The sequence below is a fragment of the Oncorhynchus tshawytscha genome, linkage group LG11 (genome assembly GCF_018296145.1).
Source record: "Oncorhynchus tshawytscha isolate Ot180627B linkage group LG11, Otsh_v2.0, whole genome shotgun sequence".
NCBI classification, from domain to species: Eukaryota; Metazoa; Chordata; class Actinopteri; order Salmoniformes; family Salmonidae; genus Oncorhynchus; species Oncorhynchus tshawytscha.
Window position 1 is genome coordinate 50849595 of NC_056439.1, and position 25715 is coordinate 50875309.

General features: G+C 40.9%; 1 protein-coding gene and 1 long non-coding RNA gene across 4 annotated transcripts; both read left to right on the forward strand.

The window, feature by feature from the left end:
• Window positions 1–5778: 5778 nt before the first annotated feature.
• LOC121847745 lies at window positions 5779–24162 on the forward strand. Of its 2 annotated transcripts, none has more exons than XM_042330273.1 (2): window positions 5779–6468; window positions 21336–24162. In XM_042330273.1, exons 1-2 carry the CDS (start codon window positions 6365–6367, stop codon window positions 23458–23460), a joined length of 2229 nt encoding a protein of 742 aa, XP_042186207.1. In that variant the 5' UTR covers window positions 5779–6364; the 3' UTR covers window positions 23461–24162. The 2 variants fall into 2 exon arrangements, with proteins under 2 accessions (XP_042186207.1, XP_042186206.1); XM_042330272.1 differs by lacking the exon at window positions 21336–24162 and having other exon boundaries at window positions 5780–6428; window positions 6459–9546.
• LOC121847747 lies at window positions 9793–13229 on the forward strand. Of its 2 annotated transcripts, none has more exons than XR_006084599.1 (3): window positions 9793–11302; window positions 11471–11564; window positions 12626–13229. It is a non-coding gene; the product is annotated as an uncharacterized LOC121847747 (long non-coding RNA). The 2 variants fall into 2 exon arrangements; XR_006084600.1 differs by having other exon boundaries at window positions 11474–11564.
• Window positions 24163–25715: the final 1553 nt, after the last annotated feature.

Genomic DNA, 25715 nt, shown 5'->3' on the forward strand with positions numbered 1-25715 from the left:
TGATGCCCTCAATCTCACACAAATTATCAATGAACCTACCAGGTACCTCCCCAAAGCCTTAAACATGGGCACCCTCATAGATATCATCCTAACCAACTTCCCCTGTAAATACACCTCTGCTGTCTTCAACCAAGATCTCAGCGATCACTGCCTCATTGCCTGCATCTGTAATGGGTCAGCGGTCAAACAACCTCCACTCATCACTGTAAAACGCTCCCTGAAACACTTCTGCGAGCAGGCCTTTCTAATCGACCTGGCCGGGGTATCCTGGAAGGATATTGATCTCATCCCGTCAGTAGAGGATGCCTGGATATTTTTTTTAAATGCCTCCTAACCATCTTAAATAAACATGCCCCATTCAAGAAATTTAGAACCAGGAACAGATATAGCCCTTGGTTCTCCCCAGACCTGACTGCCCTTAACCAACACAAAAACATCCTATGGCGTTCTGCATTAGCATCGAACAGCCCCGTGATATGCAGCTGTTCAGGGAAGCTAGAAACCATTATACACAGGCAGTTAGAAAAGCCAAGGCTAGCTTTTTCAAGCAGAAATTTGCTTCCTGCAACACTAACTCAAAAAAGTTCTGGGACACTGTAAAGTCCATGGAGAATAAGAACACCTCCTCCCAGCTGCCCAATGCACTGAAGATAGGAAACACTGTCACCACTGATAAATCCACCATAATTGAGAATTTCAATAAGCATTTTTCTACGGCTGGCCATGCTTCCCACCTGGCTACTCCTACCCCGGTCAACAGCACTGCACCCCCAACAGCAACTCGCCCAAGCCTTCCCCATTTCTCCTTCTCCCAAATCCATTCAGCTGATGTTCTGAAAGAGCTGCAAAATCTGGACCCCTACAAATCAGCCGGGCTAGACAATCTGGACCCTTTCTTTCTAAAATTATCTGCCGAAATTGTTGCCACCCCTATTACTAGCCTGTTCAACCTCTCTTTCGTGTCGTCTGAGATTCCCAAAGATTGGAAAGCAGCTGCGGTCATCCCCCTCTTCAAAGGGGGGGACACTCTTGACCCAAACTGCTACAGACCTATATCTATCCTACCATGCCTTTCTAAGGTCTTCGAAAGCCAAGTCAACAAACAGATTACCGACCATTTCGAATCTCACCATAACTTCTCTGCTATGCAATCTGGTTTCAGAGCTGGTCATGGGTGCACCTCAGCCACGCTCAAGGTCCTAAACGATATCTTAACCGCCATCGATAAGAAACATTACTGTGCAGCCGTATTCATTGATCTGGCCAAGGCTTTCGACTCTGTCAATCACCACTTCCTCATCGGCAGACTCGACAGCCTTGGTTTCTCAAATGATTGCCTCGCCTGGTTCACCAACTACTTCTCTGATAGAGTTCAGTATGTCAAATCGGAGGGTCTGCTGTCCGGACCTCTGGCAGTCTCTATGGGGGTGCCACAGGGTTCAATTCTTGGACCGACTCTCTTCTCTGTATACATCAATGAGGTCGCTCTTGCTGCTGGTGAGTCTCTGATCCACCTCTATGCAGACGACACCATTCTGTATACTTCCGGCCCTTCTTTGGACACTGTGTTAACAACCCTCCAGGCAAGCTTCAATGCCATACAACTCTCCTTCCGTGGCCTCCAATTGCTCTTAAATACAAGTAAAACTAAATGCATGCTCTTCAACCGATCGCTACCTGCACCTACCCGCCTGTCCAACATCACTACTCTGGACGGCTCTGACTTAGAATACGTGGACAACTACAAATACTTAGGTGTCTGGTTAGACTGTAAACTCTCCTTCCAGACCCATATCAAACATCTCCAATCCAAAGCTAAATCTAGAATTGGCTTCCTATTTCGCAACAAAGCATCCTTCACTCATGCTGCCAAACATACCCTTGTAAAACTGACCATCCTACCAATCCTCGACTTTGTAGACCAATCCTGACCAATCCTCCCACCTGTAGCACACGCTCCAGCAGGTATATCTCTCTATATCTCTCTAGTCACCCCCAAAACCAATTCTTTCTTTGGCCGCCTCTCCTTCCAGTTCTCTGCTGCCAATGACTGGAACGAACTACAAAAATCTCTGAAACTGGAAACACTTATCTCCCTCACTAGCTTTAAGCACCAACTGTCAGAGCAGCTCACAGATTACTGCACCTGTACATAGCCCACCTATAATTTAGCCCAAACAACTACCTCTTTCCCAACTGTATTTCATTTTAATTTATTTATTTATTTTGCTCCTTTGCACCCCATATTTTTATTTCTACTTTGCACATTCTTCCATTGCAAAACTACCATTTCCAGTGTTTTACTTGCTATATTGTATTTACTTTGCCACCATGGCCTTTTTTGCCTTTACCTCCCTTCTCACCTCATTTGCTCACATTGTATATAGACTTGTTTATACTGTATTATTGACTGTATGTTTGTTTTAGTCCATGTGTAACTCTGTGTCGTTGTATCTGTCGAACTGCTTTGCTTTATCTTGGCCAGGTCGCAATTGTAAATGAGAACTTGTTCTCAACTTGCCTACCTGGTTAAATAAAGGTAAAATAAATAAATAAATAAATAAAACTCTACCAAAGGCATGCTATGACTCTACCTTCATATATTGGGCTCAAGTTTAAAAACAATGTATCTAGTTAAAACAGTTTAAAAATGTGTGTTTTCAAATGACTGTATGCTACATTGATCCGTAGACCACACATGGAATGTGAAAGGTTCCTAATGTTAGTTTTAGGTCTCCCTGAAGTCCGTAGATTTACATTCTATTAGTCACCCTAGAACAGAATCAACGAGCCCACCGGAGATTCAACTCCTTGGTCGTATTCATTAGACATATTGTAGCAAAACATGCAATGGGAGGTTACACTAGTGTTTGTTGGACTAGTTCAGAAATTGGTACACAAGAATGATTAACATCGGCTTTCTAGGATTGAGTGAAGTAAGGGGTGCCTTCAGGAAAGTATTCAGACCCTTTGACTTTGTTCAACATTTTATTACGTTACAGCCTTATCCTCAGTAATCTATTGTCTGTAGAGCTCCGAGACAGGATTCTGTCGAGGTACAGATCTGGCCAAGGGTACCGAAAAAATGTCTGCAGCATTGAAGGTCCACAAGAACACGGTGGCCTCCATCATTCTTAAATGGAAGATGTTTGGAACCACCAAGACTCTTCCTAGAGCTGGCCGCCCGGCCAAACTGAGCAATCGGGGGAGAAGGGCTTCGGTCTCTCTGACAGAGCTCCAGAGATCATATGTGGAGATGGGACAGCCTAACAGATAACCGTCTTGTGGGTTGACAGAAATAATTTCACCAACACGTTCTGAATTAAATGTTAACTGCAGAGTAGAATTTCCGGGCAGAAGTACATTGCATTCGGAAATGCCATCAATCTACACACAATACCCCACAATGACAGACAAAGCAAAAACAGGCACCTTTGGCAGCAATTACAGTCTTCTTGGGTTTGACGCTACAAGCTTGGCACACCTGTATTTGGGGAGTTTCTCCCATTCTCTGCAGATCCTCTCAAGCTCTGTCAGGTTGGATGGGGAGTGTTGCTGCACAGCTACAGTGGGGCAAAAAGTATTTAGTCAGCCACCAATTGTGCAAGTTCTCCCACTTAAAAGATGAGAGAGGCCTGTAATTTTCATCATAGGTGCACTTCAACTATGACAGACAAAATGAGGAAAAAAATCCAGAAAATCACATTGTAGGATTTTTAGTGAATTAATTTGCAAATTATGGTGGAAAATAACACCATTGGTGGCTGACTAAATACTTCTTTGCTCCACTGTATTTTCAGGTCTCTCCAGCGATGTTCGATTGGGTTCAGGTCCAGGCTCTGGCTGGGCCAATCAAGGACTTTCAGAGACTTGTCCCGAAGCCACTCTTGTGTTGTCTTGTCTGTGTGCTTAGGGTCGTTGTCCTGTTGGATGGTGAAACTTCTCCCAAGTCTGAGGTCCTGAGCCGGTACCGGTACCTCCTGTATATAACCTCCACATTGACTCTGTACCGGTACCCCCTGTATATAACCTCCACATTGACTCTGTACCGGTACCCCCTGTATATAACCTCCACATTGACTCTGTACCGGTACCCCCTGTATATAACCTCCACATTGACTCTGTACCGGTACCCCCTGTATATAGCCTCCACATTGACTCTGTACCAGTACCCCTGTATATAGCCTCCACATTGACTCTGTACCGGTTCCCCCTGTATATAGCCTCCACATTGACTCTGTACCGGTACCCCCTGTATATAGCCTCCACATTGACTCTGTACCGGTACCCCCTGTATATAGCCTCCACATTGACTCTGTACTGGTACCCCTGTATATAGCCTCCACATTGACTCTGTACCGGTACCCCCTGTATATAGCCTCCACATTGACTCTGTACCGGTACCCCCTGTATATAGCCTCCACATTGACTCTGTACCGGCACCCCCTGTATATAGTCTCGCTATTGTTATTTTACTGCTGCTATTTTATTTATTTTTTATTTTTTACTTAACATTTATTTTTCTTAACTTCTTAAAGCATTGTTGGTTAGGGGCTTGTATTCAGCATTGTAAGTAAGCATTTCACTGTGAGGTCTACACGTGTTGTATTCAGCATTTCACTGTAAGGTCTACACGTGTTGTATTCAGCATTTCACTGTAAGGTCTACTACACCTGTTGTATTCAGCATTTCACTGTAAGGTCTACTACACCTGTTGTATTCAGCATTTCACTGTAAGGTCTACTACACCTGTTGTATTCAGCATTTCACTGTAAGGTTTACTACACATGTTGTATTTGACGCATGCGATTTGATTTCCTGCCAAACTGGTCATCTTTGAACTCTATTCCATGACCTTTGTTGTGTCTTGTTTTTATTTATTCATTATTATAATTCAATAATTTTTTTAAATCATTTGTTCTGTAAAGTCTGTTGAGACATGGTGAAATACACTTGACATAAAAAGTAGTGGCCACCAGGCTAATGCCCTGTGTGTCTGGTTGGTAACCGGCCTTCCTGCTATGTCAGGGGTCCCTAAACTTTTTCTGCAGATGACCCCAAATTGACACTAGAAAATGCAGGGGACCCTATTTAGAAAAATGTGAACCCCTTGGTAATGCAGGTAGCTTAGAGGTTAAGAGCGTTGGGCCAGTAACCGAATCCCCTAGCAGGATCAGGGGGGATTAAACATGGCACAAACATACATTTTAAATCAAAACCCAGACACTACTACCAGCATGGAAACCTAATGTTAAAGCATGCATAACAAATAAACTAACATAAATTAGTTGAAATCAAATAAAATAATTTAAAAACATTGGTACTTTGGAAAAAACCTAAGCCAACGTATTTGTGGGTTACATCTTTTGTCCAATGGAAAATAATTGCAAAAAAGGCAGGTAACCTATGTAGCAAATTAAGATGAAGTATCATTTGAGGGCTCACTAATGCAATAAAGTGAGAAGAAAGTCAACAAAATTGTTGAACTCTTTTTTTATTTAAATTTTTTAAATATTTTTTGACAGGACTATATATATTGACGTAGCCAGGTACATTTGAGCAAGGCACTGTTCCTGTAAATTTGATAAAAGAAATATAAATATCAACTTCTGTCCATAGCTGTACTCCTTTCTAAAAGCTATACCCATTTGGAGACCAAATCGATTTGTTTGATAAAAGAAATATAAATATCAACTGGCTGACTCCTTTCTAGCCAAGACCAAATATGGCGAAAGAATAAGGAATATGACATCACTTCCGCCTGTACTTCCTGGAGCCACAACCCTCAGACGTCGACTTCAAAACGCTTCCGTAAATAATTCCACTCCGGTGCGTACTGCTACGTTTTCAGTGTACTAGCTAGTATACGACGCTTTTGGAGATATTTTTCAACATTTATCTAAATAGAATGAAGGCCAAGGGATTTGCAGTTACCCATCACCTGTAAAGGTAAAGCGTTAGTTAGCAGGTTACGGACAACTAACCTAGTTCTTTTACTCGCCATTTCGGTAAGAGCTACGACCCGAAATTATTTTAATAGCAGGTTAGGAGGGCAGTTTTGCCATCCCTAATTATTTTTCATAACCTTAACCAAATTGTCCTAACCTGCTACATTGATTCTCATAACCCTTTGCGTAATACTTTGTACTAATCTGCTACGAAAAAGTAACTTCCGGTCGTAACTGTATCGAAGTGGCGCGAAGAGTGTTTCTCATGGTTAGATAGCTACATCTCCAAATACGATGTAGGCATTTGGCTAGGTGATTTATATAGTGGAAATTACATTATCTGTCTAGTTCATGTGGAGAGGAATGTCATTGGGGTGTTTTTGATTACTTTGTCTTTGTAGAGACATTGGTGCAAAATGGATGTTGACATTAAACTAGAGGAAGATGAGAGGGAGATATCCCATACAGTAATTTGGTCTGATTCAATTAATGCCTGGATAGATTACCCAAATTCAACATTGTCAGAAAACACAGAAACAGGTTACCATGTGGGTTTACTGAAAGAGCATTCACATGTACCTCCCATCAGTCCCCAAACAACAAGCCACGGGCAGATTTTACGTCTTTTTCCTGAAATGAACGGAGCAAGTGATGGGGAGAACAGGGCTGTCAAAGTGGTTTATTTCTGTAAAGATCAATATACCATCGGCACATCTGAAGGGAATTCAATCAAAGAGCAGTCATGGCATTTAGCACCGTCCAGTGATATTCTGACAGGACATGCATCCACTTTCAGTGGTTATTTTGAAGCTCAAATCAACCCAACTTCACAGGTTTCTAGCCAAACACAGACCAATAATAAATTGCCCTCTGACAATGTTAATATCCCAAGCCCTAGTACTGCCATTCAATCTGTGCTAACCTCACCTCCTACAGAAAACGACTGTAATTTAGGTGTATCAACTAGGCCTATTCTTCCAGAATATTGTGAGCCATTGAACTTTCCCTCTGATGAAGAGGAAGACTACAATGCCAATTTAAGTCCAAGACTACAATGCCAGAAAACGTTAGAGGATAAATGGATACGTCAGTGTCGTGGCAGTTACTCAAGACCCAACCTAAGAAAGTTTGGGAGATATTGGAAAGATCCATACGTCAAGTGCAAGGAGATCGGTGTAGATTTCAATGTTGGATCTGGAGCGAAACAGAAACTTAATTTGCATTTACTGACAGTTGGTGTAATGCTTGAGGTGTCAGAATATGCTAGAAACATTAATAGATCTCGCCCTCATGTTATCTTTGATATTCTAGATTACAACTTTGTTCTTGGTGTACAAAATGAACAACAATATGACTTTTCAAACAGGGTAGAAAAGAAATTAAAAGAAATGCTGAAGATGCGTTCTAAGAGAACACCTGAGTGGTTAACAGAGGTCTTTGACCTTCCTGATCCAAAGACAGTTACAGTTTTGGTATACTCCCTTAAATGGGCACAGTTCTATTTGCAAAACAGCTTGTCAAATCCTACACCTTTTGACATTTGCATAAAGGAGGAGCCTGTTGTGGGCCTGATCTCTCCTCTGCATGTGGCGACTGAGAGCTTCTCCACTGAGACAGATGTGACACGGTGTGCTGATGAGACGGCAATCCTTGGCCCTGAAAATGGACGTAATGATACCTGCACAAAGTATGAGCCTTATATGGGCATCGTCCGTCCTCAACATGTCCAGACGGAAACCTTCCCAACTCAGACAGATATAACAATGGATCAATCCTTCATGATGCCCACTGTAGAAGAAGCATTGAGGGAACTCTACCCAATCTGTAAGGGAAAAGGACTTGACCTTGTTGTGAAATCAAAATATGGGAAAAATAAGAAACTTGACTTGCATCTATTGACCAGAGATGTAATGTTTGAATTGGCTGATTTTGCCTCACTAGTGTGTGGAAATTGGAAGCAGGTTGTGTGTGAGTTTCTCGAGCATAATTTTGATTTGGATTTAAAAAGTGGGAAAACTGAGCTGGCCGAAGATATTATGGGAAGGTTAAAAGCAGTTTTACAGCGCAAGACGGGTACAAACGGTACATGGAGATTGGGACTTGAAAATGAAGCTTTCTTAAAGAAGTCACGCAAACGAAAGAACCCTGCGGAGATGTCCACTAACCAGAAGGTCACTACAGCATCACTTGAGCCGAAATACCAAATGAAAGAAGTATCAAAAAGGAGGAGATTGAATTTAATGAGCAAGAAGAAAGACATGGACATGTTAGTAACCAAGGAGACCGAGGGAGGCCATTTCTCTGAAGTAGTACAAATAGAACCTCATCTTGTCAAAATAGAGAGAATCTCTGATGAGACTGACCTTGCACTTTGTACTGACGAAACAAAGCAAATTGTCGTTACCAACTTGGACCAATCAAATGTGACGTCTCACACCAAAAATATGGTGAAAGCCAAAGCGTGCTACCCACTCTGTGAGGAAATAGGTCTGGACCTTGATGTCACATCCAAACCATCTAAAAAGAAACTGGAATTGAATTTACTGACAAACGGTGTAATATTTGAGGTGCATAAATATGCTAGGATAAAATCCAATCCTAAAAAAAAAAAAAGTGGGTGCATTCTCTTTGATATTCTAAAATACAATTTTGATCTTAGTTTGCAAAATCAGAGACGTAATCTAATTCCACTGCATATTTGCTGTAAAGTGAAACGAATGGTTCAGAAACACAAATCTGAGCTCATGAGAAAAAGAGCAGTCTCAAAAGAGGTGTTCATAATACCGAGTGTGATTAAAAGACAAGCAAAAACAAATGTGCTTTCAGATTATTTTCCTGAAAAAAATATGGAACAAAACGCAAGGCTGGTTTATCCTCATCATGGTAAAGACACTATCTCTGTGGAGACAGCTGAAACAGTCTCCACTGATGAAGCAGCGATGCTTGACCGGGATAATGGACCTGCTGAGATCTGCATAAAGGAGGAGGAGGTGTCAGATCTTTACTCTGAGGTCAAACAGGTTTATTTCTGCAAAGACCAAGATACCGTCAGAACATCTGAAGAGCATTTGATCAAAGATGAATCATGGCATGAATCAACACCCAGTAATATTCCGACTGGAAATGTATTCAGCCTTCCACAGGCACCACTACCAGCTGCAGAAAGTGGTCCTTTCCGAAGTAAAACCGAGCCAACTTCACAGATATAACCAGACGGTCCAATGCAGAATCACTCGAGACAAAATACCATAGACTTGACAGAAGTAACCAGGGGAAAAAAGGGATTTAATGAGGATAAATACATGTTTATAGCCAAGAAGGAAAAGAAAGTTGTCAGACAAGTAGAACCTCATTGAGATGAGATGCATCTGCCAGGGAAAAGAAAAGTACTTCCTTTACTTCCTGACTGAGATCTCAGGGGGGGATACAAGATGGAAAGAAAAGTCTGATCTGCTCGCTGTGAAACGCCAGTTTCTCATTTGCCTGAAAAAATATGAGAAAAAGATTGATATTGTTTTATGTGATGAAGTGCAACACGAGGTGGATTCTTACTGAAGTTTCAAAATGCTTTGTAGTCGAGACTGGTTCTGAGAAGAAATGCTAACAAATCCTCAGGGGGCTATTGAAAATCGGCAAAAGTCAAATTCCCTCAGTTCAAGAAGACGACTCGTACCTGGGAATGGCTCTGGACTAATTACAAAACAACTGTTTAAAATCACTGCAGAAAGCAGAGACAACAAGAGTTTTGCCAAAAGGAAGAAGGGCTGTTGATCACTTGTGTGGTAGAGAGAAACACCCAGAATCAGTCTGGACAGGATGGAGCTTCAGTCTGGAGTCTGGACAGGATGGAGTTTTAGTCTGGACAGGATGGAGCTTCAGTCTGGACAGGATGGAGCTTCAGTCTGGACAGGATGGAGCTTCAGTCTGGACAGGATGGAGCTTCAGTCTGGACAGGATGGAGCTTCAGTCTGGACAGGATGGAGCTTCAGTCTGGACAGGATGGAGCCTAACTGTGGAAAACCAGAAACTGACTGATACACACATTACAATGACAAATCAATGACCAGATTGGCAACCAGCTCCAGCTACTCAGCATCACTCTGACTATTTGTGCTGGTTGGCTTCTGTCTCAGCTGTAGGGAGGACATTGTGTTTTAAAGTCTTCTCTTTCTGTCCTGAAGTAGGTCTACCTGCTTAATACACACAGACCTTCATATAGGTAAAGCAAAGGCTATGACTTAACTCTACCTTCATATATTGGGCTGCCTTTATCACAATAGTTTCACAGTTTTAAAAACGTGTGTTTTCAAATGACTATGCTACATTGATCTTTGGATCACACTTGGAATGTGAAAGGTTTCCTAGTGTTAGTTTTAGGTCTCCCTGAAGTCCGTAGACTTCCACTCTATTAGTCACCCTAGAACACAGTCAACGAGCCTAACGGAGATGTGTATTCATTAGGGATATACTGTAGCTAAATGTTTAATGGAGGGCTACGCAAGCGTTTCTTGGACCAATTCAGAAATTGGTACACAAGGAGGAGTAGCACTAGTATTTTTAGGATTAAGTGAAAATAGGGAGACAATGTATTTGTATTAAGGGTTTAGTCTTTGAATCGTGGATTTGTGCAGATTCCCTTGGCCTTCCTTCCTGTTTAACTGTTGATGTCTGGTCTTGCTGTAGAGACTGAATACAGCAGGATTATTGCTGGACTTTTTTTGTTTTCTTAACTATTTTACGACGTATTCATTGATGAAACGAACTCCACTACAAATACAAGCCTCTATAGAAGAACCTCTGGTCCTTTTTTTTGTTGGAAATAAAAAGACAAAAAAAAAGTCAGATGTTTTATTTTCTAAGAGTATGTAGTAGTAGCATTAGTGAAATAACCTACTATGATGGATCTTTTTTTTTTTTAATTTTATCAGTGGGCTATTTTGTTTTTTTTTGTTCCTTTTTTTTTGTGGAAAGATTCAGAGACTGTATCCAGACCTGCCTTACTGTTACCAATATATTCCTTTTTTTGTGGAAAGATTCAGAGACTGTATCCAGACCTGCCTTACTGTTACCCATATGTTCCTTTTTTGAACAGGGAGTTATTCTACCGTAAACTAAGATTATTTTTACGTATTTTTTTTTTTTAAGGATACTTCCACTGACATTCTTAGAGCTGTCATTTTATTGCGAGGAACTGCAGTTCGATCGGAATAGTTTTTCTGTTTTTGTCCTCTGTTTTGTGAGTGACCCTCTCACTCAGTCAACTCGTCTCAGTGCACAAGTCTCCCCTTCTCCAGACACCGCGTATGAATCAGAATCCGTAGCTAGTTGTGACACGTGAGCCTCTGGATGAAAAGGTATGCAAGTCATTTGTTTTTTATGAGGGGGGGGGTAAATTATGTTAACATTTTAAGAATTCATAGAATCTGACTGGTGCCAATAGCATTCAGGTCAACACTTAAAGGAATGTGAATTAGCTGTAATTGCTTGGTCTGATATCTTCATACACGTGTTTGTGTTTCCAGCAGAGTATCCCTAAAGCAGCGTGGTCATATCAGCCCCCCATGTTGGACTAAACACTTTCAACTCTACACAAGTGAAAACCCCAAATCCCTAAAGGTGTGTTAAATCCCTAAATATTATATTTAAGAATCAGAATTTTTTTTTGTACAATTTTGCTGCCTTGAGACAGGCAGCCCAATTCTGAATTTGTTTTCTTCGGTAATTGGTCTCTTGACTAATCAGATCAGCTTTGAAAAAGATCTGATGTGATTGGTCAAAATGTAAATTAATGGAACATTTATCAGAATTGGGCTGCCTGCCTCAACGCAAACATTGTGGCTTAGAAGAATAGCTTATTGGGGATGTCAACGTTATCCAATTATTATACTGTATGTGGAGTGGACATCACTGTGATTAACACTGGCACTAAACACTGATTAACACTGATTAACACTGGCACTAAACACTGTGATTAACACTGGCACTAAACACTGTGATTAACACTGGAACTAAACACTGTGATTAACACTGGCACTAAACACTGTGATTAACACTGGAACTAAACACTGATTAACACTGGCACTAAACACTGATTAACACTGTGATTAACACTGGAACTAAACACTGTGATTAACACTGGAACTAAACACTGTGATTAACACTGGAACTAAACACTGTGATTAACACTGGAACTAAACACTGTGATTAACACTGGAACTAAACACTGATTAACACTGATTAACACTGGAACTAAACACTGTGATTAACACTGGAACTAAACACTATGATTAACACGAACAAAACACTGATTAACACTGGAACTAAACACTGTGATTAACACTGGCACTAAACACTGTGATTAACACTGGCACTAAACACTGTGATTCCACTGTGATTAACACTGGCACTAATCACACAGTGTAGTCTAGTGGTTAGAGTGTTGGACTAGTAACCGAAAGGTTGCAAGTTCAAATCCCCGAGCTGACAAGGTACAAAATCTGTCGTTCTGCCCCCTGAACAGGCAGTTAACCCATTGTTCCCCGGTAGGCCGTCATTGAAAATAAGAATTTGTTCTTAACTGACTTGCCTAGTTAAATAAAGGTACAAATAAATATATATATAATATTTAACCACCTACGGAAAGTTGATTGCATCATTTCTCTCCATTTTATTCACAGATCCTCTATTTGCCATACCAGAGGGACATGATGTCTGACTCCTTCCTCAACATGTGGACCTGCCCTGAGGATGTTGGACATCACTGTTACACCTTCAGCCTTGTTGATATCCTGTCAGACTGGTTGTTTTTTAACTCCATTACACAGACGGACTGACCTGAACTTTTACCAGAACAGGAACACAATGTTCAACAGACTCTCCTCACCAGTGGACTGACTACTGAGACTGGTCGTCTTTGAACTCAAGAGGAACACAATGTTCAACAGACTCTCCTCACCAGTGGACTGACTACTGAGACTGGTTGTGAGGTCACAGGAAATAGAGTGATCTGTTAGGAGGGATGCAGCATTGTAATCCTGATTTAGATGATGGTTATAAGGAGAGTTCAGGTCGTAACCAGTCCACTGAGATGAATGTAGATGGCTACACCCTGGCCAATATAAAAGGCTTTGGAGAGGTAATGTAAAGTGTCCAAGGTGGTAAAATAATCCCTGATTGTATTAAATAATGTATTACATTCCCTTCATTACATTTCCTACATCACATTTTGGAAATACAATGGTCATTAAAAAATAAAATTAAAAAATCTGCATTTACACTGTTTGGCATTTTTGTGGTGGAGGGTTTTTTTGTGCATCTTAAGAGTGGAAACCCTATGTGATTGGCTCTTTCAACATTTCATCTAGCCAATCAGTGGGTATGTTTTGTCACTTTGCTTTGTTACACCACGATCGTTTGAGTTTTATGTTAATTCTAGTCTGGCAACAGGTTCTCCGGCTTAAATCAAATGAGATCTCCTGGGGCCAGTTTCTCAGACGTAGATAAATCTTAAATAATGATGTTCAATGGAGATTCCCCCATTGTGAAGTGTGTTTTATAGGCCTGATACACTGGACAGTCATTAGTGCAGGGCATTAGAGGCTCTTGTTTATGATCAATGAAACCCAGCCCCTCATTGTGTGTGAACCCAGACATGGTGTGTGTAGGTCCCTCAGGGTTGGGCTGAATTTGAATTGAACCCAGCCATGGTGTGTGTAGGTCCCTCAGGGTTGGGCTGAATTTGAATTGAACCCAGCCATGGTGTGTGTAGGTCCCTCCTGAATTTGAATTGAACCCAGCCATCAGGGTTGGGCTGAATTTGAATTGAAGGCAGTCAATTCAGGAAGTTATCACAAATTGCTATATTAATTGGAGAGGAAAAATGCATTTTCAATTTTTAATAAACTGAAAAGTAGAAGCTATTTATTTAAAAGGGTTTTCAATTTAAGACTTGTTTTATTCAAATAATTTCCTGAATTGACTGCTTTTAATTTGAATTGAGGCCAAACCTGGTGACCAGCATGACATAACTGGTTCTATAGGATTCGTTGTGCAGCTCAGACCCAGGAACACTTGGCAGTGTGTTTTCTGCTAATGCCAACAAAAAAACGTTAAACTATATTTACATGACTCCTGCAGGAACATCTTTGCGGTTAACGAGCGCAAACCCAGTAATAACGTCGTTCAGCAGTAACTTCAAAACACCGCTATCACTCGATCCTTGTTGGAAATGTTTTGAGGTGGGCCTCCAGAGTGTCGCAGCGGTCTCATGCCCCGTGTACATTTATTCCCAGGCTGTGCCACAACCGGCCGTGGCCGGGAGTCCCATAGGACGGCGCACAATGTCGTCCGGGTTTGGTCGGTGGGGCTTTAATTGGCTCATCGCGCTTGTGGCAGGCCGGGTGCCTGCGGGCTGAGCCGGTCGCCAGTTGAACGGTGTTTCCTCCGACACATTGGTGCGGCTGGCTTCCGGGTTATGCGGGCGGGTGTTAAGGAGAGCGGTTAGATGGATCATGTTTCGGAGGACGCATGACTTAGCCTCTCCCGAGCCCGTTTGGAAGTTGCAGTGATGTGACAGAATCGAAAAAGGAGGTAAAATACAACAAAAAAATGCTTTGAGGTGTAGGTTTTTCCGTCTAAGTGACTAGCCTAAGTGACTAGCCTAAGTGACTAGTCCAACAAATTGCTGCAATGGAACAATTCACACTCCAATGTACGACTTGAACATATCGTCTGTCCAGAAGACGGCAGCAGAGATCACTATTATATAAAGAAAAATAACCAACTGTCACCACCAGGTGGCGACGCAACCATTATCTAATTCACTAATGCGACCCTCAGTTCAGACAAAATAATTTGGTCCAGACCTTGCTGGAATAATCATTGACTGTCTTGTACCAACATCGTTTGCCCAAAAGATATCAATACATTCACTGGGAGTTGGTCAATTAAAATATCTCAATTTTACATGAAGAAAGTTCAAAGTTTCTGCACTCCTTGATGTAAAATAAACATCCAAAAGTGGGTTATCTAATCAATGGTAGATGGAATTCAAATTATGTCATTGAGATTCTCCCACTGACCCACACCCAATTCTGAATTCATTACTATCTTTTTGCCACACATGCTCTGGTATAAGATTGTCAATGGTTTTCTCCAGCAACGCTTCTCCATTTTGATGTTGTCAAACTGGGGCTTGCAAAACCTCTCTCTCACGCCCTTTATTATCCCGGTTAATGAAGTAGAACTTTATTGGAAGATTGTCCTCAGGTCCGTTAACAGGTCTCCTATATTTCAAATATACTTATGTAAATGTGATATCACATGCAAAGATTTCAAAAAACAACGTGTTTTTTCAAAAAGTCATTAAAGTCAGAGATATTTTGTTTAGATTGATGATGGAAAAATACTCTTGAATCCATTTTAGAGATTTACAGCAGAATGTAACATCAGAATCATGTAGGGGAGTCTGAATCCTTTCTGGCCACTGTAGATGGTTCCTGAAGCTCCTTGTTGATGTAAAATAAACCCCATACTAAAAGTTAGAGATATCTAATCAATGGAAGATGGAATTAAAATGAGTGTCATTAAATGTTTGTGTGTCAAGGAAGCGTGAGATGGGGGACTGGCAGTGTCTGTTTTAGGCTCAGGTGTTTCCTTCTTTGAATGGAGTGCATTGTTATCAATGTCAGTGAGATTTTGGCACTCTAAGCTCGTGCTGTTGCAGGATGTTCTTTGCCTAGTTTTCTAAGTGTATTTGCTTGATGGCAGCTGTGTCCTTCGGATAATCATGTTATGCCGAAAGGCTCTAAACTTGACTGAGGACACTGGGCCCAGAGTTATCTGAGGACATCCGGTTTAACCAGAGCGTTGGCCTGCTAGTAATGCTTGATATTAGATTATTTATATAACAAAAGCCCCAAGTCCGTTCGGAACAGGTCTCCTATATTTTAAACATATCTTGTCCGCGTGGGAAAGCCCCAGGTCCGTTCGGGAACAGGTCTCCTATATTTTAAACCTATCTGGTCCGCGTGGGAAAGCCCCAGGTCCGTTCAGAACAGGTCTCCTATATTTTAAACATTTTAATTTATGCATATCTGTTCCGCGTGGGAAAGCCCCAGGTCCGTTCGGAACAGGTCTCCTATATTTTAAACATCTCTGGTTCGAGAAATATTTATGGGTCTAACCAGAGAATTGTATATAAAATCCCTATTAATTTAGTATAATTTCTGTAGGACCTAGTAAAGATTGTTCATATAACTTTTATCATGCCTTTTTAATGTGGCATAAATACAATGTTCACAATGTTCATGATGTTTTCATCTGATTGGTCAACCACTTCAAAAGGTGCTCCCGTTGGCTTCCCGCACACGTTTGTCCAATCACAGAATCATTCCATCATCCAAACAGTGCGCTGATGGAAAGAGACACCCGTTACATAAAACCTGCAGGTGTTTGTCATTAAGTCCACTTGTCGTCTGAATTGATGCTGCCAGTCTGCTGTACACGCGTCTCAAACACTTATCTCCACCTTGGGGTGAATAAAAATGTTGTTCTCTAACCGCAGTTTAGAAGTGTATAGCGCCCGTTTTAAAGTGAATTCGCTCCTTTTCCTGCAGCTGACATGCCGTAATGTTAAATAATGGTCTGAATTATTGTGACAGGTTCAAGTTTTACTGTGGTAATTATTTGTTTTTACCGGACAATACCGGATGACTTTCACTCTTGGCTATTCCACCCTAAATGTTGCTGCTTTGTGTGTTTTTTTGTCCAGAAAGTCACAACAGAACGTTCACAGTCAGAGAGGCTGTTGCTCCTCAGTGAGTTTGAAGCCCGTAAGTATATTATTAGTATTAATTACACATATTAGAGCCATAGTAGCCTACATCCCTTCTTTATGTTGACATTTTCTTCTGTTTACCAACCAGGGTTGGTGTCAATTCAGGAAATACACTGAAATTCAAATGCTCTTCTTCAGTGCTTTTCAGTTGGGAAAATGTGGAATTGGAACTTGGTTTACTTCCTGGATTGAAATAACAACTGATTTTAATGATTCAATAAGACATCTGAAGTTTTATGTGTTTGTGTTGAGTCAATTACACCATGTCAAGTTTACCTTTATATATATATATATATATACATACAGTGGGCAAAAAGTATTTAGTCAGCCACCAATTGTGCAAGTTCTCCCACTTAAAAAGATGAGAGAGGCCTGTAATTTTCATCATAGGAACACTTCAACTATGACAGACAAAAAGAGGGAAAAAAAATCCAGAAAATCACATTGTAGGATTTTTAATGAATTAATGGGACAAATTAGAAGGACAACAATCTCTACTGCACTCAAATCAGGCCCACTGTATTTTCAGGTACCAGCATATCTACTCTATATACACCATGGTAGGCTACAGTACTAAACACCCCCAGAGACCCCCCGAAACCAATGTTGTGATCTTCCTGTTCCTTAGGGTTGTTTTCTGATTATATAAAACACTCAAATGAATGTCTATGGAGCATCTATGACCTCGGTTACACCCCCTGTACATAAATGTGAGCTCTGTCATCTGATCCACGCTGCATTAGGTCTGAATGTATGAAAGTCACATTAGCTTCAGATCTGCCAGGATGTGTTCAGAATGAAAAAGAGTGAATGACTGGGGCAAAGTACATTCTATAAATTACTTTGGCACTGACAAAGAACAAACATTTGAAATAAACTTTCATACTGCAAAAAAAAAAACAGAAAATTACATGAATATCAGTGGACAATTTGTACAAAACAAACAGATGATGGAACATATTCCCTTTGCTTACGTGATGAACCACTAAGGGGCTATAAATATTCCCCATCTAGCCAGGGCTCTCCAACAGATAGATAGATCCCAGTAGCTCGCAACAAAGCCCACCTTCATGAGTAGCCAAACAGTTCTGAAAGTACATTAGATTTTCACTTGTTCCAAAATGCAAACTGTCAGCAAACTGGATAACAAGTTTAGACTCTGCGAGCTCCCAGCTATTATCTAATCAACATTATCCCACCCCTGGTTAGCCACTATTGGCTTAAAAGTCCAAACTTAACACAATATTTGCTGAATCACCTAATTTCCAGCAATATTGCCCCTGTCTATCAGTTGTGTGTGGCCAGTTGATGTGATAACCGTCTTGTGGGTTGACAGAAATAATTTCACCAACAAACGTTCTGAATTAAATGTTAACTGTAAAGTAGAATTACCTAAATGGCCCACCCATCAATCTACCACATCCCCACAATGACAAATTGCAAAAACAGGTTTTTAGAAATAATAATAAATCAACTTAAATATTACATTTACATAACCATACAGACCCTTTATCAGTACTATGTTGAAGCACCTTTGGCAGCAATTACAGTCTTCTTCATGTTTGCACACAACGCTATAGACACACCTGTATTTGGGGAGTTTTTCCATTCTTCTCTGCAGATCCTCTCAAGCTCTGTCAGGTTGGATGTGAGAGTGTTGCTGCACAGCTACAGTGGGGCAAAAAATGTATTTAGTCAGCCACCACATTGACTGCAAGTTCTCCCACTTAAAAATTGATGAGAGAGGCCTGTAATTTTCATCATAGGTACTCTTCAACTATGACAGACAAAATTAGGAAAAAATCCAGAAAATCACATTGTAGGATTTTAGTGAATGAATTTGCAAATTATGGTGGAAAATAACACCATTGGTGGCTGACTAAATACTTCTTTGCTCCACTGTGATTTTCAGGTCTCTCCAGCGATGTTCTATTGTGTTCAGGTCCAGGCTCTGGCTGGGCCACTCACATTGACTTTCAGAGACTTGTCCCGTAATAGCTCTTGTGTTGTCTTGTCTGTGTGCTTAGGGTCGTTGTCCTGTTGGATGGTGAAACTTCTCCCAAGTCTGAGGTCCTGAGCCGGTACCCCCTGTATATAACCTCCACATTGACTCTGTACCGGTACCCCTCTGTATATAGCCTCCACATTGACTCTGTACCAGTACCCCCTGTATATAGCCTCCACATTGACTCTGTACCGGTACCCCCTGTATATAGCCTCCACATTGACTCAGTACCGGTACCCCCTGTATATAGCCTCCATATTGACTCTGTACCGGTACCCCTGTATATAGCCTCCACATTGACTCTGTACCGTTAATACCCTGTATATAGCCTCCACATTGACTCTGTACCGTTAATACCCTGTATATAGCCTCCACATTGACTCAGTACCGGTACCCCTGTATATAGCCTCCATATTGACTCAGTACCGGTACCCCCTTTATATAGCCGCCATATTGACTCTGTTTACTTATTTAATTTCTTGTTGCTGTTGTATTAACAGCATTTCACTGTAAAACTTCTACTACACCTTGTTGTTTTATTAAGCATTTCACTGTAAGGTCTACTACACCTGTTGTTTTCAGCATTTCACTCTAAGGTCTACTACACCTGTTGTATCCAGTATTTCACTGTGAGGTCTACTACACGTGTTGTATTCAGCATTTTACTGTGAGGTCTACATGTGTATTCAGCACTTCACTGTAAGGTCTACTACACCTGTTGTATTCAGTATTTCACTGTGAGGTCTACTACACGTGTTGTATTCAGCATTTCACTGTAAGGTCTACTACACGTGTTGTATTCAGCATTTCACTGTAAGGTCTACTACACCTGTTGTATTCAGCATTTCACTGTAAGGTCTACTACACCTGTTGTATCCAGTATTTCACTGTAAGGTCTACTACACCTGTTGTATCCAGCATTTCACTGTAAGGCCTACTACACGTGTTGTATTCAGCATTTCACTGTAAGGTCTACTACACATGTTGTATTCAGCATTTCACTGTAAGGTCTACACGTGTTGTATTCAGCATTTCACTGTAAGGTCTACTACACCTGTTGTATTCAGCATTTCACTCTAAGGTCTACTACACGTGTTGTATTTGACGCATGCTATTTGATTTCCTGCCAGACTGGTCATCTTTGAACTCTATTCCATGACCTTTGTTGTGTCTTGTTTTTATTTATTCATTATTATAATTCAATAATTTTTAAAAATCATTTGTTCTGTAAAGTCTGTTGAGACATGGTGAAATACACTTGACATAAAAAGTAGTGGCCACCAGGCTAATGCCCTGCGTGTCTGGTCGGTAACCGGCCTTGCTGCTATGTCAGGGGTCCCTAAACTTTTTCTGCAAATGACCCCAAGTTGACACTAGAAAATGCAGGGGACCCTATTTGGAAAAATGTGAACCCCTTGGTAATGCAGGTAGCTTAGAGGTTAAGAGCGTTGAGCCAGTAACCGAATCCCCTAGCCGACTAGGTAACACATCTGCCAAGGTACATTTGAGCAAGGCACTTAACCCTAATTGTTCCTGTAAATCGCTCTGGATAAGAGTGTCTGCAAAATGACTAAAATGTCAATGTCAGCGCTGTTTGTTCATATTATAATTCACTCAATTGTAGGTGCAGCAGCCTGTACCAGCACACACAATGACGTGAACGTGCATTCTAATAGTGTAAAAAGCCCTTACTTGAAACTAAAAGGTTGTATTCTATACCCATTTGGAGAGAAACAAGTACTTCGATTTGTTTGATAAAAGAAATATAAAAATAAATAAAAATATCAACTTCTGTCCATAGCTGTACTTCTTTCTAGCCAAGACCAAATCGCATGGCGAAAGAATAAGGAATATGACATCACTTCCGCTTGTACTTCCTGGAGCCACAACCCTCAGACGTCGACTTCAAAACGCTTCCGTAAAATATTCCACTCCGGTGCGTACTGCTACGTTTTCAGTGTACTAGCTAGTATACGACGTTTTGGGAAATATTTTTCAACATTTATCTAAATAGAATGAAGGCCAAGGGATTTGCAGTTACCCATCACCTGTAAAGGTAAAGCGTTAGTTAGCAGGTTACGGACAACTAACCTAGTTCTTTTACTCGCCATTTCGGTAAGAGCTACGACCCGAAATTATTTTAATAGCAGGTTAGGAGGGCAGTTTTGCCATCCCTAATTATTTTTCATAACCTTAACCAAATTGTCCTAACCTGCTACATTGATTCTCATAACCCTTTGCGTAATACTTTGTACTAATCTGCTACGAAAAAGTAACTTCCGGTCGTAACTGTATCGAAGTGTCGCGAAGAGTGTTTCTCATGGTTAGATAGCTACATCTCCAAATACGATGTAGGCATTTGGCTAGGTGATTTATATAGTGGAAATTACATTATCTGTCTAGTTCATGTGGAGAGGAATGTCATTGGGGTGTTTTTGATTACTTTGTCTTTGTAGAGACATTGGTGCAAAATGGATGTTGACGTTAAACTAGAGGAAGATGAGAGGGAGATATCCCATACAGTAATTTGGTCTGATTCAACATGGTCAGAAAACACAGAAACAGGTTACCATGTGGGTTTACTGAAAGAGCATTCACATGTACCTCCCATCAGTCCCCAAACAACAAACCACGGGCAGATTTTACGTCTTTTTCCTGAAATGAACGGAGCAAGTGATGGGGAGAACAGGGCTGTCAAAGTGGTTTATTTCTGTAAAGATCAAGATACCATCGGCACATCTGAAGGGAATTCAATCAAAGAGCAGTCATGGCATTTAGCACCGTCCAGTGATATTCTGACAGGACATGCATCCACTTTCAGTGGTTATTTTGAAGCTCAAATCAACCCAACTTCACAGGTTTCTAGCCAAACACAGACCAATAATAAATTGCCCTCTGACAATGTTAATATCCCAAGCCCTAGTACTGCCATTCAATCTGTGCTAACCTCACCTCCTACAGAAAACGACTGTAATTTAGGTGTATCTACGAGGCCTATTCTTCCAGAATATTGTGAGCCATTGAACTTTCCCTCTGATGAAGAGGAAGACTACAATGCCAATTTAAGTCCAAGACTACAATGCCAGAAAACGTTAGAGGATAAATGGATACGTCAGTGTCGTGGCAGTTACTCAAGACCCAACCTAAGAAAGTTTGGGAGATATTGGAAAGATCCATACGTCAAGTGCAAGGAGATCGGTGTAGATTTCAATGTTGGATCTGGAGCGAAACAGAAACTTAATTTGCATTTACTGACAGTTGGTGTAATGCTTGAGGTGTCAGAATATGCTAGAAACATTAATAGATCTCGCCCTCATGTTATCTTTGATATTCTAGATTACAACTTTGTTCTTGGTGTACAAAATGAACAACAATATGACTTTTCAAACAGGGTAGAAAAGAAATTAAAAGAAATGCTGAAGATGTGTTCTAAGAGAACACCTGAGTGGTTAACAGAGGTCTTTGACCTTCCTGATCCAAAGACAGTTACAGTTTTGGTATACTCCCTTAAATGGGCACAGTTCTATTTGCAAAACAGCTTGTCAAATCCTACACCTTTTGACATTTGCATAAAGGAGGAGCCTGTTGTGGGCCTGATCTCTCCTCTGCATGTGGCGACTGAGAGCTTCTCCACTGAGACAGATGTGACACGGTGTGCTGATGAGACGGCAATCCTTGGCCCTGAAAATGGACGTAATGATACCTGCACAAAGTATGAGCCTTATATGGGCATCGTCCGTCCTCAACATGTCCAGACGGAAACCTTCCCAACTCAGACAGATATAACAATGGATCAATCCTTCATGATGCCCACTGTAGAAGAAGCATTGAGGGAACTCTACCCAATCTGTAAGGGAAAAGGACTTGACCTTGTTGTGAAATCAAAATATGGGAAAAATAAGAAACTTGACTTGCATCTATTGACCAGAGATGTAATGTTTGAATTGGCTGATTTTGCCTCACTAGTGTGTGGAAATTGGAAGCAGGTTGTGTGTGAGTTTCTCGAGCATAATTTTGATTTGGATTTAAAAAGTGGGAAAACTGAGCTGGCCGAAGATATTATGGGAAGGTTAAAAGCAGTTTTACAGCGCAAGACGGGTACAAACGGTACATGGAGATTGGGACTTGAAAATGAAGCTTTCTTAAAGAAGTCACGCAAACGAAAGAACCCTGCGGAGATGTCCACTAACCAGAAGGTCACTACAGCATCACTTGAGCCGAAATACCAAATGAAAGAAGTATCAAAAAGGAGGAGATTGAATTTAATGAGCAAGAAGAAAGACATGGACATGTTAGTAACCAAGGAGACCGAGGGAGGCCATTTCTCTGAAGTAGTACAAATAGAACCTCATCTTGTCAAAATAGAGAGAATCTCTGATGAGACTGACCTTGCACTTTGTACTGACGAAACAAAGCAAATTGTCGTTACCAACTTGGACCAATCAAATGTGACGTCTCACACCAAAAATATGGTGAAAGCCAAAGCGTGCTACCCACTCTGTGAGGAAATAGGTCTGGACCTTGATGTCACATCCAAACCATCTAAAAAGAAACTGGAATTGAATTTACTGACAAACGGTGTAATATTTGAGGTGCATAAATATGCTAGGATAAAATCCAATCCTAAAAAAAAAAAAAAAAAAGTGGGTGCATTCTCTTTGATATTCTAAAATACAATTTTGATCTTAGTTTGCAAAATCAGAGACGTAATCTAATTCCACTGCATATTTGCTGTAAAGTGAAACGAATGGTTCAGAAACACAAATCTGAGCTCATGAGAAAAAGAGCAGTCTCAAAAGAGGTGTTCATAATACCGAGTGTGATTAAAAGACAAGCAAAAACAAATGTGCTTTCAGATTATTTTCCTGAAAAAAATATGGAACAAAACGCAAGACTGGTTTATCCTCATCATGGTAAAGACACTATCTCTGTGGAGACAGCTGAAACAGTCTCCACTGATGAAGCAGCGATGCTTGACCGGGATAATGTACCTGCTGAGATCTGCATAAAGGAGGAGGAGGAGTCAGATCTTTACTCTGAGGTCAAACGGGTTTATTTCTGCAAAGACCAAGATACCGTCAGAACATCTGAAGAGCATTTGATCAAAGATGAATCATGGCATGAATCAACACCCAGTAATATTCCGACTGGAAATGTATTCAGCCTTCCACAGGCACCACTACCAGCTGCAGAAAGTGGTCCTTTCAGAAGTAAAACCGAGCCAACTTCACAGATATAACCAGACGGTCCAATGCAGAATCACTCGAGACAAAATACCATAGACTTGACAGAAGTAACCAGGGGAAAAAAGGGATTTAATGAGGATAAATACATGTTTATAGCCAAGAAGGAAAAGAAAGTTGTCAGACAAGTAGAACCTCATTGAGATGAGATGCATCTGCCAGGGAAAAGAAAAGTACTTCCTTTACTTCCTGACTGAGATCTCAGGGGGGGATGCAAGATGGAAAGAAAAGTCTGATCTGCTCGCTGTGAAACGCCAGTTTCTCATTTGCCTGAAAAAAATGAGAAAAAGATTGATATTGTTTTATGTGATGAAGTGCAACACGAGGTGGATTCTTACCGAAGTTTCAAAATGCTTTGTAGTCGAGACTGGTTCTGAGAAGAAATGCTAACAAATCCTGGATACAGATCAGGGGCTATTGAAAATCTGCAAAAGTCAAATTCCCTCAGTTCAAGAAGACGACTCGTACCTGGGAATGGCTCTGGACTAATTACAAAACAACTGTTTAAAATCACTGCAGAAAGCAGAGACAACAAGAGTTTTGCCAAAAGGAAGAAGGGCTGTTGATCACTTGTGTGGTAGAGAGAAACACCCAGAATCAGTCTGGACAGGATGGAGCTTCAGTCTGGACAGGATGGAGCTTCAGTCTGGACAGGATGGAGTTTTCTGGAGGATGGAGCTGTCTGACAGGATGTAGTTTTAGTCTGGACAGGATGGAGCTTCAGTCTGGACAGGATGGAGCTTCAGTCTGGACAGGATGGAGCTTCAGTCTGGACAGGATGGAGCTTCAGTCTGGACAGGATGGAGCTTCAGTCTGGACAGGATGTAGCCTAACCAAATCAATGACCAGATTGGCAACCAGCTCCAGCTACTCAGCATCACTGTGACTATTTGTGCTGGTTGGCTTCTGTCTCAGCTGTAGGGAGGACATTGTGTTTTAATGTCTTTTCTTTCTGTCCTGAAGTAGGTCTACCTGCTTAATACACACAGACCTTCATATAGGTAAAGCAAAGGCTATGACTTAACTCTACCTTCATATATTGGGCTGCCTTTATCACAATAGTTTCACAGTTTTAAAAATGTGTGTTTTCAAATGACTGTATGCTACATTGATCTTTGGATCACACTTGGAATGTGAAAGGTTTCCTAGTGTTAGTTTTAGGTCTCCCTGAAGTCCGTAGACTTCCACTCTATTAGTCACCCTAGAACACAGTCAACGAGCCTAACGGAGATGTGTATTCATTAGGGAAATACTGTAGCTAAATGTTTAATGGAGGGCTACACCAGCGTTTCTTGGACCAATTCAGAAATTGGTACACAAGGAGGAGTAACACTAGTATTTTTAGGATTAAGTGAAAATAGGGAGACAATGTATTTGTATTCAGGGTTTAGTCTTTGAATCGTGGATTTGTGCAGATTCCCTTGGCCTTCCTTCCTGTTTAACTGTTGATGTCTGGTCTTGCTGTAGAGACTGAATACAGCAGGATTATTGCTGGACTTTTTTTGTTTTCTTGACTATTTTACAACGTATTCATTGACGAAACGAACTCCACTACAAATACAAGCCTCTATAGAAGAACCTCTGATCCTTTTTTTGTTAGAAATAAAAAGACAAAGATGTTTTATTTTCTAAGAGTATGTAGTAGTAGCATTAGTGAAATAACCTACTATGATGGATCATAT

What these genes read in the sequence shown, in the direction of transcription:
- LOC121847745 (XM_042330272.1), top strand. Translation starts at nt 6,365, where the DNA reads ATGGATGTTGACATTAAACTAGAGGAAGATGAGAGGGAGATATCCCAT. An exon ending in CCATACAGTAATTTGGTCTG is followed by an intron (nt 6,429 to 6,458) that starts ATTCAATTAATG and finishes TAGATTACCCAA; the next exon opens with ATTCAACATTGTCAGAAAAC.